At 46.0% G+C, this 21,454-nt stretch overlaps 1 protein-coding gene across 1 annotated transcript in view; it reads right to left on the bottom strand.

Moving 5' to 3' along the window:
* Positions 1-21,454, bottom strand: part of LOC134957703 (uncharacterized) — a 685,812-nt gene that overhangs the window by 651,054 nt on the left and 13,304 nt on the right. The window contains exon 2 of the mRNA XM_063939838.1: positions 6,113-6,246. Within this exon, the coding sequence (XP_063795908.1) occupies positions 6,113-6,221 (109 nt within the window). The 5' untranslated portion in view covers positions 6,222-6,246. The remainder of the gene's footprint in view (positions 1-6,112; positions 6,247-21,454) is intronic.

Here is a 21,454-nt window from a genome sequence, read left to right as displayed (position 1 = left end):
GAACAAAGAAGAAATCAGACTGTCGAATAGTCGAAGTCCTCTGTACAGAGAGTCAGAGCGCTCTGACAACATCCAAAGGTCACAAATCCGGTGAATCTGCCGAGAAGGCCTAATACACAAGTGGCAAATTTATGTGAAAAGCAGACATCACCCCTGGAAGAAACGACAGATGAGTATGAAGCTCAGCCTATCCTCATGGAATATCAGTCAAGAAGGCCGACAAGAGGGAAATAGAGAGAGAGAGAGAGAGAGAGACCCCAAGCTTTGACACCCATCTGGCCGAAGCCAGAGCCAGGAGAAAGACCACCTTCCAGGTGAGATATTACATCTCCACCAACTCCTGAAATTCAAATAACCGAGACTGCAGAAAAGTGAGAACCAGTATGAGGTCCCCTGGTGCTGCTGGAGGGCGAAAGGGAGGCTGCATTTAGAGTACTCCCTGCAAGGAAATCCGAACTTCCGGCAGCCAGGCTAATTTTCTTTGGAAGAAAACCGAAAGAGCAGAGACCTGAAACTCAGGTAAACCTAGTCGAAGCTCAACCGAGAAAACCACCCGGAGAAACCAAAGAAGGCGGCTAAATAAAAAAACAGAAGGGAAAAAAAATCATCGTCATTCACACGAGGCCACATAAAGTTTCCAAAAGTGGTAACAGTGAGGCGAGGTAACTGACATCCGAAATCGGAGCCTAGTAGGTATAACTGAACGATGGAAGTCTTTCACCGTTAAACGAAACCTGTGTAAGACTGAACACAGAAAAGGACCCTGTTGAAGCAGATAGTCCCGCAGAGGTAGGAGCCAAGGCTCCTCTACTGACAAAAGGAGCAGGGTGGATTTCCAAGTCCTGCGCGGCCAATCTGGAGTCACCGGGAGGACTAGTGCGCATTCTCCCTTTATGCGTTGCAGAAATTGAGGTAGTAACAGGTAAGGAGGAAGATAGACTAACCGGAAGTACCACAGAGCCGTGAGGGCATCCCCGGCTACTGTCGCCAGGGATCTCATCCGAGAGTAGTAAAGGGGCAGTTGAAGAGTCAGTCAGAACGCCATGAGGTCGATCCGAGGTCTCCACCAACAGCGGACCAGCTGACGAAACTCCGGGGAATGTCCACTCACCAGGGTGCCCTACCTGGCGTGGAATGAAGATTCTTGTCCTCTGCTCAGAGGATGATATAGGTGACCTCTCTCAGTGCCACACCTGGCTTAAGAGAGTGGAACTGGTCCTGAGGAAGGAAAAATCCTCTGACAGACCATGTTGAGAACCATCCCTAAAAGCAGAAAACTGTACTAGGAGCATAAATGAGACCCGTGTATCCTGTACTGCGAATCGGAGAAAAGGCCGATGAGGAAACACAATGGGAACCAGTAAGCAGGCTAGATGACTAAGGACGCCTAAACCCTTTTTGCTCCAAACTGGCAATCACATACTGAAGGGATTATGAGTTCAGAATAGGCCTGGCCGAACCAACTGGCTTCGGTACGGGAAAAAACAAAGGCCTGAGAAATCGCCCCGTTTCCAATGATGTGTGGAAACAGGGATCAGCACCCTTGCGGATAGAAGCAACTGGGACGCAGCCTGCAGTACGACTCTCTTGTCGACGGAAACCTGCAAACCCGTGGTAGGGAAACACTGAGGCGGATGGATTCCAAAATAGAGTATGTAACCGCAAGTGATGAGAAACCTAACCCAAGCATACCCAGGCCTCCCAGAAAAACCACAGACATGGGCCTACCCTGGGATCTCCCAGGTGGGAGGGAGGCCCGACCTGCGGTGGATGTGTTGGAGGACCTACAATCAGACTGGTCCAAGGTTGTTGAACCTCGGCATCTTATTTCGAAATCCCCTGGTGACGGAGGCACCGCCCCTGTCATGGACTTGAAACCTAGAAGAGGCACGGAAGGATCGAAAGGAAAGACCGGTATAGGTCCGTCTTGGAGCTGGAGCAGCGGAAGGGGAAAGAAAAGTGGACTTACCCCCAATGGCCTGAGAAATCCAGGCAGGAAGATCCTTCCCGACTAGGCCCGTAAAGGACAACGCCTCTGCTGCCCACTAGGATGCAATATCTGTCTGTAACTGTCGTAGCCCTAAAGGTCGTCGGGTTAGGATAGCCCAAGTGGAAATTCAGGCTCCGAGGATACAGCCTTCCTTGGAGACCTTAAAAGAATATAAAGCAGATTCGTGAATCTGATCTGCCAAAGGTATCAGCTGATCCTGATGCAAACCGTCCTGTAACCCAGAGGACAATTGTTCCTCAACAACCTACCTGCGCCAGACAAAGCAGAACCCATGCTGCTGCCTATTTCTCTGAGATGGCTCCTTCAGCAAGGTTGCACCAGGAACCGGCAGCTTCTTGGTCCGGCGATATATCGAGGGGTATACAATTGGAGAGGTCTCATATCATTTCCTACTGTCTGCGGGGAAAGTATAGGAAAACAAACATTGTTTAATACCTGAAATTGTGCATCCGGATGCCTCCAGGCAGCCGACCGGAGCACATCCAGCTCATTCGAAACAGGAAAAGTCGCTGTCATTTCTTCATTGGCGCCAAACCCCGAGGAACCTGAAGTGACCAGTTCCGACTCCTTTACCTGCAGCACCAGACGAACTGCCTCGATACCCTGAGACACTGGTTCAGACTCCACTGAAAATCGACGTCATCAGTATTCTGGACATCTATCATCTCGCCAAGAGAGGCTTCACATCCGCAGAGTCGTGTAACCTGGAGGTTAGCAACCTCCTTATAGAAACCTGGAGAGGAGAAATGACGGACGGGGTCTCTGGTTAACAGTGACATTACCTGCATAAGCTGAGCGGTTCAAACAGGAGTGTTCTGCAACTGCGTTGAGGGCTAAGCAGATGGTTCCACCGCACAAACCTCACATAACAGGGAATTCTCTAACTGTCCTGGGTGTTACGTTTAGTTAAACGAAAAGAGAAAAGGAGGGTTAAAAAAGTGTAGCCCATGTAATCCCTGCACTATAACAGTTTCACTTCTCTGTCTTCAGATGTCCCCGCTATTAGCATACTGAGCCACAGAGGCTGTTTGTCTGATGCCACACACATTTCCCAAATTACAAACAGCATTAGTACAAAGGAATGGTAAAGGGAAGGCAATACCCGCCCTGTATGTAGTGTACTGGTAAATTAGGAAGAACAGGTGCAATGCATGTTTCTCGGAAGCTCCGCTGGTTGCCCAAAATGGAGGCCAGCCTGTGAGAAAAGCTGGGGAAAATTTGATGTGGCGAGGTGAAGTTATGTGGGACGTGAAGCCAGGTCTGTACCTGGATGTCCCTATTATTAAAATAAATTCTGGTGGAAGTTGTGAGCCGCGGCCGGCTGTAACCGCTATATATGTTATTTTAACAGTAAATACTCAGTGAGCCTAACTGGGCTCTGTGTTTAATTAACAGCACTAGCCCCTTTGGACAATGGGGCACTGACTAAAGGGCCGAAGTTGGGTTTAAGCCCCCCCCCACCCGATATGGCACCTATGTTTAAAATCATCGGCGCTAGCGCAGTAACAAATTGCCAAGGGAATGCTGTGAAGTTAGCTGTTACCTTGTAATCACTGAAAAAGCTACACTGTACTTTCACAGCAAGCAGCGGAGTCCGGGTAGAGGTTTCCCCTGCAGTGAGGAAATGGCCGCCAGCGCGTACAGAGCCGCAGGGATCTGAAGCCCTCTGTCGGGATTAAGCTCCGCCCCCCAGTTATGGCGCACAATTTAAATCTTACAACCTCCAGCGCCATCGGAGCTGGGGGCGCCACGCATCCCCCGCCGGCAAAGCGAGCCACGGCCAGGGAGCGGGGGAAGGTGCTGAACCCGCTGTGCAGAGCAGGACTAGGCTCCTCCCCCCCGTTATGGCGCCCAAAACTGCATAGGCACCTCTTTTTAAGTTGCATGCAGCGGTGTCCGTCCACTGATACTTACCGCTGCAGTGCTGCCAGGATCTTCTGCTGACGGAGCGGCCTCGACACGCGCCGCACGCAGAGGTGTCCGGCCAGTCTCCGGAGAGCTAGCGTCTCCTTCAGCCGGGGACCATCCCAAGCTGCACGCAGCTGCGATGGGACCCCGCTGGCAGCTCCAGAGGCAGAGCTGGCAGTCTGTGAGTGTAAAAAAAAAAAAAAAGAATAAAAAATCTTCAGAAGTCCCAACAGTGAACTAGCTCCCTTGGGCACAAATTAAAGACTGGCTTGAAGGGGGGACATAGTAGGGGAGGAGCTAGTCACATGGTTATAAATTTAAAGTGTCAGCTCCCAGTTACTGCCTACTATATCCCCATTGTATCTGCACTCCAGTGGACCCTGGTGGATGAAGGAGAAATATATGGGTGTGGTTCGTTTTATCGACAGTGTCTAGGTCGACAATGTTTAGGTCGACCACTATAGGTCGACAGTCACTAGGTCGACATGGATGGAAGGTCGACAGGGTTTCTAGGTTGACATGTGCTAGGTCGACAGGTCTAAAGGTCGACATGAGGATTTTTTTATTTTTTTTGTGTCGTTTTCTTCGTAAAGTGACCGGGACCCCAAATTAGTGCACCGCGTCCCCTCGCATGGCTCGCTTCGCTCGCCATGCTTCGGGCATGGTGCCTTCGCTCTGCTACCGCTTCGCTCGGCACACTTTACCGTTCCAATCGTAGTCCACATGGATCGTTAAGTATGAAAAAAATCCAAAAAAAAATTTTTTTTTAAAAACTCATGTCGACCTTTAGACATGTCGACCTAGCACATGTCGACCTAGAAACCCTGTCGACCTTCCATCCATGTCGACCTAGTGACTGTCGACCTATAGTGGTCGACCTAAACATTGTCGACCTAGACACTGTCGATCTTCAGACCGGAACCCGAAATATATATACCCAAGGCAGCCCCATGATATTATTGTGGTAAATGACAAATGTACAGTATTACCTGTAAAACTCCTGAAAGGGTCTATATGTAATCCTTACTTGATTATGCATATACAGTATAACCACCAGATATTACTTGGTGGTCAGCAAATTGTCTTCACAGACCTACGCACAGATTCCAGTACAGGTGAGTAACTAATAACATTACTGACATGCTGATGACAATGAATCGTGTTAACCAGCATCCTTTAACTCAAGCAGTATTGTATAGAACAGTTTGGCAACTTATTCCTCTCCAGCATACTGTTGTTTAATGACAGATGGAAAGCCAATGGTTATCTATACATAGGAATTATCCATTTTCTAGTAGTCTAGAGGGCACTGACTAGTATATCATTTTCAGCAAACCTAGAAACCTGTGGGGGCTGCTTTTGCGATCGATATCTGCTGCGGTCTTATGTAGATACATTCAGTTATTTCGGAGTTATCCCACAAATATTCTTTAATAAATAGGCCCCTTTGTCTTTACTAGAGTTTATCTAACTAATGCATTATCATATGTATTTATTTAAACCGACAAATAATACTGTATGGGGGAATTCAATTGTATCTCCTTGCAACCACCACTAGATGGTGCCCAACCAGTAGCGTATCTATAATGGGCGCAGTGTGTGCAGTGCACACAGGACACCGGGGTCCATGGTGGCCCACACCGCACACCCTGCACCCAATTTTTCAACACTCACCTCTCCAGAGTCCCCCACTGGTGGCAGCATCTCTCCACAAATCTCCAGGGAAATGGCGCAGCGCCCATTTTCTCTGATATTTGCGCATGTGCAATAGGGTCTGTGCCCCCCTAGTGCTCAGACGCTATTGCACTGCCAGGTGTCGGCTGCTGTTAATACGCCCCTGCTCCCAATGGAGCAATTCAATTGTTAATCTGTCCGAGCACGATAAGACTTGAGGATACACATTTCAGCTTGCAGCTGGCGAGCTGAAATGTTCAAAAAGTGACCCGTTTGGGCACCCAAATGGCACTTTTTGCTTCTCGGCCAGCACTCTGGTCGGGTGTAGCCATTTTGCACAGCTAAACACGTCCTCTCTGGGCGAGATCAGTGCTATAAAAAATAAACATTTGAATTGTGCCCGGCGATCTTCCGCACCTTTAGACGGGAGATTGGGAACACATACAACTGAGTCTTTAACATTTACATATTTATTTTGTTGACATTGCCCTTGAAATAAAAACATTTGCTGCTACTCACATTTACAGGTTTCAGCATGTGCACTGATCCAGTTGGGTTGTGAAGGATCTGTTGACTCCAGAAGCGTTTTACCTCCACTTTCATGAAATTTACTGGCATATACACCCATTACTATACTTTCTGTATGTCAAATTCTGAAATGAAAACAAGGATACAGTAGTTATATGAATTAATGAGATAAATTTAAGTAGTCGGGCAGATTATGTAATCTGCACAACAATGTGCCCAGTTTTAAGGAGTAAAAAATAAATTTTCGGTTGCAGACGGAGCTTTATGAAATTAGATACAGTGGGGTATACTCTACTTGGCTTTGAAAAGGAAACAGTAATTTACCCTTCACAAAAAGGACTTTCAGTCTTTGGGTATTGCCGTATATGTTATATGTGAACCTATGTGTTGTACTTCTGACAGTCACAAATTGTGGACCTGGCCAGGGCCGGTGCTAGGGTGTTCGGCGCCCTCCTGCAAACTATAAATTTGCGCCCTCCCATACTTTATAAAGGGACAGCGCACATAACGCCCCCTGAATCAGTGACACATATACATATAATGCTCTCTGTAGTAGTGCCGCTTACACAAGTAATGCTACCTGTACCAGTGACGTTTACACATGTAACGCCCTCTGTACCAGTGATGCTTACACATGTAACGCCCTCTGTACCAGTGATGCTTACACACGTAATGCCCCCCTGTACTAGTGATGCTTACACACGTAACGCCCGCTGTACCAATGACGCAACACCCCCTGTACCAGTAATGCTTACACATGTAATGCCACCCTGTACCCGTTACACGTACACATGTAACGCCCCCCTGTACCAGGGACGCTTATACACGTAACGCCCCCCTGTACCAGTGACACTTACACACGTAACACCCCCTGTAGCAGTTACGCTTACACACATTATGCTGCACAGTCACACACACAGATACACACACACACATACATACATTACACACATACACAGTCACACATATATTACACATACACACACATACATACACCCAGTGCTTAAAGTGGTCCTAGAGAGGTGGTGGAACTCACCCCCCTCCCCATGTCTCCCATGTAATAAAGGTATTGCAAAAGGTGGTGTGGTCTTGTAAATGGGGTGTGGTCTCAAAAAGAAAGGGGCGTGGTCACACAATAGTAATAATGCCCACAGTAGTAGCAACCAAGTGGAAATTTTGAAGTGGGGGTATGGAAAAGTGAAGGTTGTAATTATGTGCGCCAAAGCCGCGCGCGCTCCTGAAAAGGGGACGTGGCCATTCAAAAGGGGTGTGTCCTTCAGTGTAGTTTACCACACCATATACCCCTTATACACATTATGCACCACAATAGTAGGACCCTTTACTGGTGCCCCTTTCACATTATTCCACACAGGGGTGGTCTTCAGGTTGCCGACTGTCGGGATCCCAGCGCACAGTATACCGGTGCCGGAATCCCGACAACCGGCATACCAGCACTTTTTCTCAATTGTGGGGGTCCATGACCCCCCTGGAAGGAGAATAAATAGCGTGGTGCGCGTAGTGCGCCACCGTGCCCGCAGCGGGCCCACAAGGGGTTCATTTGTGCTCGCCACGCTGACGGTATGCCGGCGGTTGGGCTTCTGGCGCTGGTATGCTGGTCGCCGGGAGCCTTGCCGCTGGCATACCATACTACTTTCCCACATAGTATGAGCCGAAATTCCCATTATACCACACAGTATGAGCCAAAATTCACATTATAGCACACAGAATGAGCTGAAATTCACATTATAGCACACGGTATGAGCCAAAATTTACATTATAGAGTGACAGAGGGACAGTGAGAGTGACAGCAGGTACAGGGAGAGTGACAGAAGGGACATGGAGAGTGACAGCAGGGACATGGAAAGTGACAGCAGGGACAGGGAGAGTGACAGAGAGAGGGACAGCAAGGGCATACAGTAGGGACTAGGGAGAGAGAAAGGCAGCAGGGTAAGATTACCTGTTTAGCAGCGACGGTGGTCTGCGGCGCGGTGGATGAGTAGGCTGTGGTTGAAGTGGGCTGGAGGAGGCTGTGGGCCTCAGAGATAGTGCGGAGGAGGAGGCTGTGCACGTGCAGAGGTCCGAGGGCAGGGTGGCAGAGGAGGCTGAGGGCGGCTGCAGCGGATCTGGGACCAGGCTGGCTTTATTATCCCTGCCGCTGCATTTAGCTCCTGTGACCACGGCTCTAATATTTCAAAACTGCCGCGGACCAGAAGCCAATCAGCGACAGATTTGAACTAGGGATAATAAAGCCGGCCTGGTCCCAGATCCGCTGCAGCTGGGAGTCTGAAACCAGGGCTTCCAGTGTGGCAGCAATGGTAGGGACGGAGGGCGGACCGGGAGCTCAGCTTCTTTGTCAGCCCTGCAGTGCTCAAAGAAGTGCCGATATACCATACCATTGTATACTGGCCCACTTCAAGCACTAGTAGCATGCCGTAATACACATACAGTAATGCCCACAGCAGTAGCACCCCTTATACAATGCCCACAGTAGTAGTGCCCCTTATGCAATGTCCGCATTAGTAGTGCCCCTTAAGTCCCCAGGAGTGGTGACCCTTATGAAGTGCCCCTTTTACAATGCCCTCATTAGAAGTGCACCCATCAGTAATGCCCTAAATGGTAATGACCCTGTGTATTATTGTCCCCAGTAGTAATGTTGCCTGTAGTAATGCCCCCAGTCATTTAGCCCCCTGTAGTTTAGCCCCAGTAGTTATGCCCCCACTGGTAATGCCCCTGCAGTTATGACACTGGTAGTTTACTCCCCCTGTAGTTTAGTCCACAGTGGTAACGCCCCCTGCAGTTGTGCCCCCAGTTGTTTAGCCCCTGTAGTTTAGCCCCCATGTAGTTTGCCCCCAGAAGATAGCCCCCATTAGTAATGCCCCCAGTAGTTTGCCCCCTTGTAGTAATGCCCCCTGTAGTTTGCCACCCTGTAGTTATGCCCCCAGTAGTTTAGCTCCTGTTGTTTTCCCCCTTGTAATTTAGCCCCAGTAGTAATGCCCCAAGTATTACTGCCGCCAGTAGTTTAGCCCTCCTGTAGATTGCCCCTTGTAGTAATGCCCCCAGTAGTTTGCCACTTTGTAGCGCCGGGACATCAGGTTAGGTGAGCCGGAGGAGGCGGAACTGCGTTCTATCTCCAAGTGGAACTGTCGGTACACAGTTCCACCCTGTTCCGGCTCACTTTAACCCCTGCATACACCCATACTTTCACTTACTCACACTCTTACCTAAGGAAGTCTGGCAGGCTGGAGCTGAAGCAGATCATCTTCCTGTTCAGCCTGGTCCTATGTAGCCCCGGCCCCAAGTTCCATGAAGCTCCACCCCCTTTTAGGTCAGCACACTGCACTGACACAGGGGAGGGAAGAGGAGGCTTCATGCTGCTAGCGCCGCTGCCTGTCATAGAGTGTGACAGGCGCAGCAGCACCCGGCAGCAGCAAGGGGACATCAGCTCAGTGCGGGGATGCAGCACAGGGAGAGCGCCTCTCCATTCCTGGCGCTTCCCTGCACTGCATCCCTTTGCTGAGCGGCTGGCGCCGGCTCTGGACCTTGCAAATGCATGGTTACAATGCAATAGGAGAACTAGAAGACGGTTATTTAGTTGGGTGCACAAAATTAATTTGTTAGATTAATCAGTATCATAAAACATAGCTTGTATTGCTCACTTTAATATAACGGTGGTCCTCTTAAGTAGGACACATACAGCAAAATATAGAGGTTAAAATTTGACACATACAAACAGATAAGTGATAAAGAATGAAATATTGTGAAAAAAAATTCTTAAAAAGAGGCAAAACCACAATGACTCCTGCAGTTGTATATTTTAATGTGTGAAATCCGAGCCAAATAATTCTTTGAGGGTTATTTTTAATGCATGCCTCAAGGTACCTATAAAGTATCATCACAAATGAAGTAATCCTTATGTAACTGGTTTAGTTACAGGGTATTATTTTAATCCTCATAGGGACAGTAGCCGGCCAATAGGTATTTAACCTCTATCGTAGCTCAATCCTTATGGGGGTATAAATATCTGTGCATCAGTCGTATTCAGCAGTTATCATGCTGTGCACAGACTACATTGAGCATAATTGGTCCAAATAATACCTTGAATTATTCCTTATTCCACATAGAAAAATATAAGGGTGTGTCGTGTTTGTATTGGTATTGTCATAAACCCTTACTGCAATAATAGGTAGATCAAAAAAGTGCAGAAATTAGTTCATATACTTCATGATATCACTTATTGCTCCTGTGCTTATGTCAGAATTAATCAGGTAGATATCTTGTATTGCACTTGTTTGACACAGTTCCTTATAGGGGTATTAATACTTTAAAATATATCATGAGCTGTGCTCACTTTTAATCAGGACAAACCAGGAGGATATAGGATTTAATTCATATACATGATGATGTTAAGTACTCCTCCTGTATTTATTCCGAAATAAAATACAATAGAACTGTGTTTCGTGTGTTGCTATTGAATAGTATTCAGATGGGTTGACTTTTACCAGAAGAGAATATTTTGTTTCTCTTTGACCTTATACTTTTATTGGAAAAGGAGCAACAATTGTTGCAATGAAGGCTCATGAAGAGGACTGCAAGGTCTACAATGTATTATTTTAACATAGCTCGTACAGATATCTCTTAAAGTTGATCACACCTAACTACGTGGAAAGATAGTAAAAAAGTGGACCTTTATATATGTTCATAAACTTATAGTAGAATCTTATCTTGTCCGGCTACGGTTGAATGTCATCACCATTATGTTATTATGTGGGTTTAACCCTAGGAATTCCCTTTGCAATAACTAGGATGTCCTGCACTGACTTTAACCGTTCTTATAAGCGGTCTACTGTCTCTATCCTGTCTGCCGTGATTGTACTAATGACCGTGCAGTTACTGAATAGCGGGGTGTAGAAATATTTACACAGCATACAACATCACATTGGATCAGCAATAAATTTATGCCGATGGATATAGGTTGCTTGTATGGGTTTAAACCTGGGTATTTCTCCTACATTTAACTGTGACTCTTACAAACAGGCTGCTATCTTGCTGTCTCTGATAGTAGCAATATAGGTACCTATTACATTTGTTTAAATATCTTATACATATTACAACATTGCATTAATATATATGGAGTGCGGTATGCCTCTGAAACGCCGACGTGCACGTTTCGCTGTACGGGAGCAGCTTTAACGAGGCTGAACCCGATTATCTCCCGCCGCCGTTATTTGAAAGGTGAGTATCACCAATCCCTGCAGCGTAAACAGTCATGTGCTTTTTTTCACAACCATTCCTAATGTTGGCCTGTCTGACCGGAGTGTGATTACGGGACCCTCCGCTAGCGTCACAGACTGACATAAGTATGGAGTGATGCTCCGATCACGTGTTCCTGTGTTACGTAGCTCCGATCACGTGATCGGAGTCCCGCAACTGGTCGTACTGTAAATATCTTAATTGATAAATTAAATACTTAAAGGTTTTCTGGGTAAGTATTGTGTTCCACAGAACATATGTCTACATTAAGTTGGAAAAATATTAAAATTCCGATCAAACAAAGAATGAAATAAATTAAATCTTTTTTTATAATAATAGTGGCAGTGTAATTGATTTAAATACGTAAAAAATGATAAAGATTCTTATTGGAAAGTATGAAGTCAAACCAAACCTCTATATTATGCACCCTAATGCTCATATCATACAGATTCTAATAGAGAGTGGTGGATGTTGGTGTTCACTTCTTATACTATAAATGTGTTATGGGGAGTTGCACAAAATGGATGTTGTGGATAGTCTGTTGTGTCCCGAACGTCATTGAATTGACGCTAAGGGTCACTCACTCCAGATCGATCCCATGTACTGGGACAGAAGTTATTGACTGTGTGTGTTATAAATAATTGGGAAATTGTGAGCTATTGTGGAATCCTATAAAGATATACAAAAAAACAAACTAATCCTACCATATACACTATAATGGTAAACAATAAACAGGTTATAAGTAAATTATAACAAGCTGTTATTTCCGGCCGTAGCTGATCATACAATTCACTAAATTAATAAATGTGATGAAAAGGATCTAAACATTCCATCTTTTTGGATTATCATATACATAAAATCATGTGCATTGACACCTATATTACCCTATGAATACTACCCCTGTACTATATAATTCCTATAAATAGATAAATTTTCTCGTGTGAATCTAAGTGTAAATAATTATGAACTTGTGTATATGAATGATCTGCCTCTAATATAATAATATTAGAGGCAGATCATTCATATACACAAGTTCATCATTATTTACACTTAGATTCACATGAGCAAATGTATCTATTTATAGGAATTATATAGTACAGGGGTAGTATTCATAGGGTAATATAGGTGTCAATGCACATGATTTTATGTATATGATAATGCAAAAAGATGGAATGTTTAGATCCTTTTCATCACATTTATTAATTTAGTGAATTGTATGATCAGCTACGGCCGGATATAACAGCTTGTTATAATTTACTTATAACTAGAGATGAGCGCCGGAAATTTTTCGGGTTTTGTGTTTTGGTTTTGGGTTCGGTTCCGCGGCCGTGTTTTGGGTTCGACCGCGTTTTGGCAAAACCTCACCGAATTTTTTTTGTCGGATTCGGGTGTGTTTTGGATTCGGGTGTTTTTTTCAAAAAACCCTAAAAAACAGCTTAAATCATAGAATTTGGGGGTCATTTTGATCCCAAAGTATTATTAACCTCAAAAACCATAATTTACACTCATTTTCAGTCTATTCTGAATACCTCACACCTCACAATATTATTTTTAGTCCTAAAATTTGCACCTAGGTCGCTGGATGACTAAGCTAAGCGACCCTAGTGGCCGACACAAACACCGGGCCCATCTAGGAGTGTCACTGCAGTGTCACGCAGGATGTCCCTTCCAAAAAACCCTCCCCAAACAGCACATGATGCAAAGAAAAAAAAGAGGCGCAATGAGGTAGCTGTGTGAGTAAGATAAGCGACCCTAGTGGCCGACACAAACACCGGGCCCATCTAGGAGTGTCACTGCAGTGTCACGCAGGATGTCCCTTCCAAAAAACCCTCCCCAAACAGCACATGACGCAAAGAAAAAAAGAGGCGCAATGAGGTAGCTGTGTGAGTAAGATAAGCGACCCTAGTGGCCGACACAAACACCGGGCCCATCTAGGAGTGTCACTGCAGTGTCACGCAGGATGTCCCTTCCAAAAAACCCTCCCCAAACAGCACATGACGCAAAGAAAAAAAGAGGCGCAATGAGGTAGCTGTGTGAGTAAGATAAGCGACCCTAGTGGCCGACACAAACACCGGGCCCATCTAGGAGTGTCACTGCAGTGTCACGCAGGATGTCCCTTCCAAAAAACCCTCCCCAAACAGCACATGATGCAAAGAAAAAAAGAGGCGCAATGAGGTAGCTGTGTGAGTAAGATAAGCGACCCTAGTGGCCGACACAAACACTGGGCCCATCTAGGAGTGGCACTGCAGTGTCACGCAGGATGTCCCTTCCAAAAAACCCTCCCCAAACAGCACATGACGCAAAGAAAAAAAGAGGCGCAATGAGGTAGCTGTGTGAGTAAGATAAGCGACCCTAGTGGCCGACACAAACACCGGGCCCATCTAGGAGTGTCACTGCAGTGTCACGCAGGATGTCCCTTCCAAAAAACCCTCCCCAAACAGCACATGACGCAAAGTAAAAAAGAGGCGCAATGAGGTAGCTGTGTGAGTAAGATAAGCGACCCTAGTGGCCGACACAAACACCGGGCCCATCTAGGAGTGTCACTGCAGTGTCACGCAGGATGTCCCTTCCAAAAAACCCTCCCCAAACAGCACATGACGCAAAGAAAAAAAGAGGCGCAATGAGGTAGCTGTGTGAGTAAGATAAGCGACCCTAGTGGCCGACACAAACACTGGGCCCATCTAGGAGTGGCACTGCAGTGTCACGCAGGATGTCCCTTCCAAAAAACCCTCCCCAAACAGCACATGACGCAAAGAAAAAAAGAGGCGCAATGAGGTAGCTGTGTGAGTAAGATAAGTGACCCTAGTGGCCGACACAAACACCGGGCCCATCTAGGAGTGTCACTGCAGTGTCACGCAGGATGTCCCTTCCAAAAAACCCTCCCCAAACAGCACATGACGCAAAGAAAAAAAGAGGCGCAATGAGGTAGCTGTGTGAGTAAGATAAGCGACCCTAGTGGCCGACACAAACACCGGGCCCATCTAGGAGTGTCACTGCAGTGTCACGCAGGATGTCCCTTCCAAAAAACCCTCCCCAAACAGCACATGACGCAAAGAAAAAAAGAGGCGCAATGAGGTAGCTGTGTGAGTAAGATAAGCGACCCTAGTGGCCGACACAAACACCGGGCCCATCTAGGAGTGTCACTGCAGTGTCACGCAGGATGTCCCTTCCAAAAAACCCTCCCCAAACAGCACATGACGCAAAGAAAAAAAGAGGCGCAATGAGGTAGCTGTGTGAGTAAGATAAGCGACCCTAGTGGCCGACACAAACACCGGGCCCATCTAGGAGTGGCACTGCAGTGTCACGCAGGATGTCCCTTCCAAAAAACCCTCCCCAAACAGCACATGACGCAAAGAAAAATTAAAGAAAAAAGAGGTGCAAGATGGAATTGTCCTTGGGCCCTCCCACCCACCCTTATGTTGTATAAACAGGACATGCACACTTTAACCAACCCATCATTTCAGTGACAGGGTCTGCCACACGACTGTGACTGAAATGACGGGTTGGTTTGGACCCCCACCAAAAAAGAAGCAATTAATCTCTCCTTGCACAAACTGGCTCTACAGAGGCAAGATGTCCACCTCATCATCATCCTCCGATATATCACCGTGTACATCCCCCTCCTCACAGATTATCAATTCGTCCCCACTGGAATCCACCATCTCAGCTCCCTGTGTACTTTGTGGAGGCAATTGCTGCTGGTCAATGTCTCCACGGAGGAATTGATTATAATTCATTTTAATGAACATCATCTTCTCCACATTTTCTGGATGTAACCTCGTACGCCGATTGCTGACAAGGTGAGCGGCGGCACTAAACACTCTTTCGGAGTACACACTTGTGGGAGGGCAACTTAGGTAGAATAAAGCCAGTTTGTGCAAGGGCCTCCAAATTGCCTCTTTTTCCTGCCAGTATAAGTACGGACTGTGTGACGTGCCTACTTGGATGCGGTCACTCATATAATCCTCCACCATTCTTTCAATGGTGAGAGAATCATATGCAGTGACAGTAGACGACATGTCCGTAATCGTTGTCAGGTCCTTCAGTCCGGACCAGATGTCAGCATCAGCAGTCGCTCCAGACTGCCCTGCATCACCGCCAGCGGGTGGGCTCGGAATTCTGAGCCTTTTCCTCGCACCCCCAGTTGCGGGAGAATGTGAAGGAGGAGATGTTGACAGGTCGCGTTCCGCTTGACTTGACAATTTTCTCACCAGCAGGTCTTTCAACCCCAGCAGACTTGTGTCTGCCGGAAAGAGAGATCCAAGGTAGGCTTTAAATCTAGGATCGAGCACGGTGGCCAAAATGTAGTGCTCTGATTTCAACAGATTGACCACCCGTGAATCCTTGTTAATTGAATTAAGGGCTCCATCCACAAGTCCCACATGCCTAGCGGAATCGCTCCGTGTTAGCTCCTCCTTCAATGTCTCCAGCTTCTTCTGCAAAAGCCTGATGAGGGGAATGACCTGACTCAGGCTGGCAGTGTCTGAACTGACTTCACGTGTGGCAAGTTCAAAGGGCATCAGAACCTTGCACAACGTTGAAATCATTCTCCACTGCACTTGAGACAGGTGCATTCCACCTCCTATATCGTGCTCAATTGTATAGGCTTGAATGGCCTTTTGCTGCTCCTCCAACCTCTGAAGCATATAGAGGGTTGAATTCCACCTCGTTACCACTTCTTGCTTCAGATGATGGCAGGGCAGGTTCAGTAGTTTTTGGTGGTGCTCCAGTCTTCTGTACGTGGTGCCTGTACGCCGAAAGTGTCCCGCAATTCTTCTGGCCACCGACAGCATCTCTCGCACGCCCCTCTCGTTTTTTTAAAAATTCTGCACCACCAAATTCAAGGTATGTGCAAAACATGGGACGTGCTGGAATTTGCCCATATTTAATGCACACACAATATTGCTGGCGTTGTCCGATGCCACAAATCCACAGGAGAGTCCAATTGGGGTAAGCCATTCCGCGATGATCTTCCTCAGTTGCCGTAAGAGGTTTTCAGCTGTGTGCGTATTCTGGAAAGCGGTGATACAAAGCGTAGCCTGCCTAGGAAAGAGTTGGCGTTTGCGAGATGCTGCTACTGGTGCCGCCACTGCTGTTCTTGCGGCGGGAGTCCATACATCTACCCAGTGGGCTGTCACAGTCATATAGTCCTGACCCTGCCCTGCTCCACTTGTCCACATGTCCGTGGTTAAGTGGACATTGGGTACAACTGCATTTTTTAGGACACTGGTGAGTCTTTTTCTGACGTCCGTGTACATTCTCGGTATCGCCTGCCTAGAGAAGTGGAACCTAGATGGTATTTGGTAACGGGGGCACACTGCCTCAATAAATTGTCTAGTTCCCTGTGAACTAACGGCGGATGCCGGACGCATGTCTAACACCAACATAGTTGTCAAGGCCTCAGTTATCCGCTTTGCAGCAGGATGACTGCTGTGATATTTCATCTTCCTCGCAAAGGACTGTTGGACAGTCAATTGCTTACTGGAAGTAGTACAAGTGGGCTTACGACTTCCCCTCTGGGATGACCATCGACTCCCAGCAGCAACAACAGCAGCGCCAGCAGCAGTAGGCGTTACACGCAAGGATGCATCGGAGGAATCCCAGGCAGGAGAGGACTCGTCAGAATTGCCAGTGACATGGCCTGCAGGACTATTGGCATTCCTGGGGAAGGAGGAAATTGACACTGAGGGAGTTGGTGGGGTGGTTTGCGTGAGCTTGGTTACAAGAGGAAGGGATTTACTGGTCAGTGGACTGCTTCCGCTGTCGCCCAAAGTTTTTGAACTTGTCACTGACTTATTATGAATGCGCTGCAGGTGACGTATAAGGGAGGATGTTCCGAGGTGGTTAACGTCCTTACCCCTACTTATTACAGCTTGACAAAGGCAACACACGGCTTGACACCTGTTGTCCGCTTTTCTGTTGAAATACCTCCACACTGAAGAGCTGATTTTTTTTGTATTTTCACCAGGCATGTCAACGGCCATATTCCTCCCACGGACAACAGGTGTCTCCCCGGGTGCCTGACTTAAACAAACCACCTCACCATCAGAATCCTCCTGGTCAATTTCCTCCCCAGCGCCAGCAACACCCATATCCTCCTCATCCTGGTGTACTTCAACACTGACATCTTCAATCTGACTATCAGGAACTGGACTGCGGGTGCTCCTTCCAGCACTTGCAGGGGGCGTGCAAATGGTGGAAGGCGCATGCTCTTCACGTCCAGTGTTGGGAAGGTCAGGCATCGCAACCGACACAATTGGACTCTCCTTGTGGATTTGGGATTTCGAAGAACGCACAGTTCTTTGCGGTGCTTTTGCCAGCTTGAGTCTTTTCAGTTTTCTAGCGAGAGGCTGAGTGCTTCCATCCTCATGTGAAGCTGAACCACTAGCCATGAACATAGGCCAGGGCCTCAGCCGTTCCTTGCCACTCCGTGTGGTAAATGGCATATTGGCAAGTTTACGCTTCTCCTCCGACAATTTTATTTTAGGTTTTGGAGTCCTTTTTTTACTGATATTTGGTGTTTTGGATTTGACATGCTCTGTACTATGACATTGGGCATCGGCCTTGGCAGACGACGTTGCTGGCATTTCATCGTCTCGGCCATGACTAGTGGCAGCAGCTTCAGCACGAGGTGGAAGTGGATCTTGATCTTTCCCTAATTTTGGAACCTCAACATTTTTGTTCTCCATATTTTAATAGGCACAACTAAAAGGCACCTCAGGTAAACAATGGAGATGGATGGATACTAGTATACTTATGGATGGACTGCCGAGTGCCGACACAGAGGTAGCTACAGCCGTGGACTAACGTACTGTGTCTGCTGCTAATATAGACTGGATGATTGATAATGAGATGAAATCAATATATATATGTATGTATATATAATATCACTAGTACTGCAGCCGGACAGGTAGATAATATATTTATTAGGTAATGATGACTGATGACGGACCTGCTGGACACTGTCAGCTCAGCAGCACCGCAGACTGCTACAGTAAGCTACTATACTATAGTAGTATGTACAAAGAAGAAGAAAAAAAAAAAACCACGGGTAGGTGGTATACAATTATGGATGGACTGCCGAGTGCCGACACAGAGGTAGCTACAGCCGTGGACTAACGTACTGTGTCTGCTGCTAATATAGACTGGATGATTGATAATGAGATGAAATCAATATATATATGTATGTATATATAATATCACTAGTACTGCAGCCGGACAGGTAGATAATATATTTATTAGGTAATGATGAATGATGACGGACCTGCTGGACACTGTCAGCTCAGCAGCACCGCAGACTGCTACAGTAAGCTACTATACTATAGTAGTATGTACAAAGAAGAAAGAAAAAAAAAAAACCACGGGTAGGTGGTATACAATTATGGATGGACTGCCGAGTGCTGACACAGAGGTAGCTACAGCCGTGGACTAACGTACTGTGTCTGCTGCTAATATAGACTGGATGATTGATAATGAGATGAAATCAATATATATATGTATGTATATATAATATCACTAGTACTGCAGCCGGACAGGTAGATAATATATTTATTAGGTAATGATGACTGATGACGGACCTGCTGGACACTGTCAGCTCAGCAGCACCGCAGACTGCTACAGTAAGCTACTATACTATAGTAGTATGTACAAAGAAGAAAGAAAAAAAAAAAAACACGGGTAGGTGGTATACAATTATGGATGGACTGCCGAGTGCCGACACAGAGGTAGCTACAGCCGTGGACTAACGTACTGTGTCTGCTGCTAATATAGACTGGATGATTGATAATGAGATGAAATCAATATATATATGTATGTATATATAATATCACTAGTACTGCAGCCGGACAGGTAGATAATATATTTATTAGGTAATGATGACTGATGACGGACCTGCTGGACACTGTCAGCTCAGCAGCACCGCAGACTGCTACAGTAAGCTACTATACTATAGTAGTATGTACAAAGAAGAAAGAAAAAAAAAACCACGGGTAGGTGGTATACAATTATGGATGGACTGCCGAGTGCCGACACAGAGGTAGCTACAGCCGTGGACTAACGTACTGTGTCTGCTGCTAATATAGACTGGATGATTGATAATGAGATGAAATCAATATATATATGTATGTATATATAATATCACTAGTACTGCAGCCGGACAGGTAGATAATATATTTATTAGGTAATGATGACTGATGACGGACCTGCTGGACACTGTCAGCTCAGCAGCACCGCAGACTGCTACAGTAAGCTACTATACTCTATAGTAGTATGTACAAAGAAGAAAGAAAAAAAAAAACCACGGGTAGGTGGTATACAATTATGGATGGACTGCCGAGTGCCGACACAGAGGTAGCTACAGCCGTGGACTAACGTACTGTGTCTGCTGCTAATATAGAGTCTAGACTGGAGGATAAATTATTGATAATGAGATGAAATCAATATAATATTACTAGTACTGCAGCCGGACAGGTACTATATATATTTATTATGTAATGACTGATGACGGACCTGCTGGACACTGTCAGGTCAGCACAGCACCGCAGACTGCTACAGTAAGCTACTATAGTAGTATGTATAAAGAAGAATGAAAAAAAAAAACCACGGGTAGGTGGTATACAATATTATATATATATATATATATATATATATATATTATATACAATTATATATATATATATATATATATATATTAAACTGGTGGTCATTGATTATTAAACTGGTGGTCACTTCAGGACAGGTCACGTTGCAACTTGCAACTAGTACTCCGAGGCCTAAGCAGACAATCACAAAATATATTATTATACTGGTGGTCAGTGTGGTCACAACAATGGCAGTGTGGCACTGACTCTGGCAGCAAAAGTGTGCACTGTACGTTATATGTACTCCTGAGTCCTGCTCTCAGACTCTAACTGCTCCCCACTGTCAGTGTCTCCCCCACAAGTCAGATAATACACTTACAGTCACACTATCTAATCTATAAATATCACTTCAGCAAGTAGTATAGTAGTATACAGTAGTACTCCTCCTAATAATGCTCCCCGAAAATACTGTGTCTCTCTCTTCTCTAAACGGAGAGGACGCCAGCCACGTCCTCTCCCTATGATTCTCAATGCACGTGTGAAAATGGCGGCGACGCGCGGCTCCTTATATAGAATCCGAGTCTCGCGATAGAATCCGAGCCTCGCGAGAATCCGACAGCGTGATGATGACGTTCGGGCGCGCTCGGGTTAGCCGAGCAAGGCGGGAAGATCCGAGCCTGCTCGGACCCGTGTAAAAAACCTGAAGTTCGGGCGGGTTCGGATTCAGAGGAACTGAACCCGCTCATCTCTACTTATAACCTGTTTATTGTTTACCATTATAGTGTATATGGTAGGATTAGTTTTTTTTTTTGTATATCTTAATAAGATTCCACAATATCTCACAATTTCCCAATTATTTATAACACACACAGTCAATAACTTCTGTCCCAGTACATGGGATCGATCTGGAGTGAGTGACCCTTAGCGTCAATTCAATGACGTTCGGGACACAACAGACTATCCACAACATCCATTTTGTGCAACTCCCCATAACACATTTATAGTATAAGAAGTGAACACCAACATCCACCACTCTCTATTAGAATCTGTATGATATGAGCATTAGGGTGCATAATATTGAGGTTTGGTTTGACTTCATACTTTCCAATCAGAATCTTTATATTTTTTTACGTATTTAAATCAATTACACTGCAACTATTATTATAAAAAAAAGATTTCATTTATTTCATTTTATGTTTGATCGGAATTTAAATATTTTTCCAACTTAATGTAGACATATGTTCTGTGGAACACAATACTTACCCAGAAAACCTTTAAGTATTTAATTTATCAATTAAGATATTTACAGTACGACCAGTTGCGTGGCTCCGATCACGTGATCGGAGCTACGTAACACAGGAACACGTGATCGGAGCATCACTCCATACTTACGTCAGTCTGTGACGCTAGCGGAGGGTCCCGTAATCACACTCCGGTCAGACGGGCCAACATTAGGATTGGTTGTGAAAAAAAGCACATGACCGTTTACGCTGCAGGGATTGGT

The sequence above is a fragment of the Pseudophryne corroboree genome, chromosome 1 (genome assembly GCF_028390025.1).
Source record: "Pseudophryne corroboree isolate aPseCor3 chromosome 1, aPseCor3.hap2, whole genome shotgun sequence".
Classification (NCBI taxonomy): Eukaryota; Metazoa; Chordata; class Amphibia; order Anura; family Myobatrachidae; genus Pseudophryne; species Pseudophryne corroboree.
Note: the sequence above shows the minus strand (reverse complement) of the source record. Positions and strands in the feature narration are given on the sequence as shown.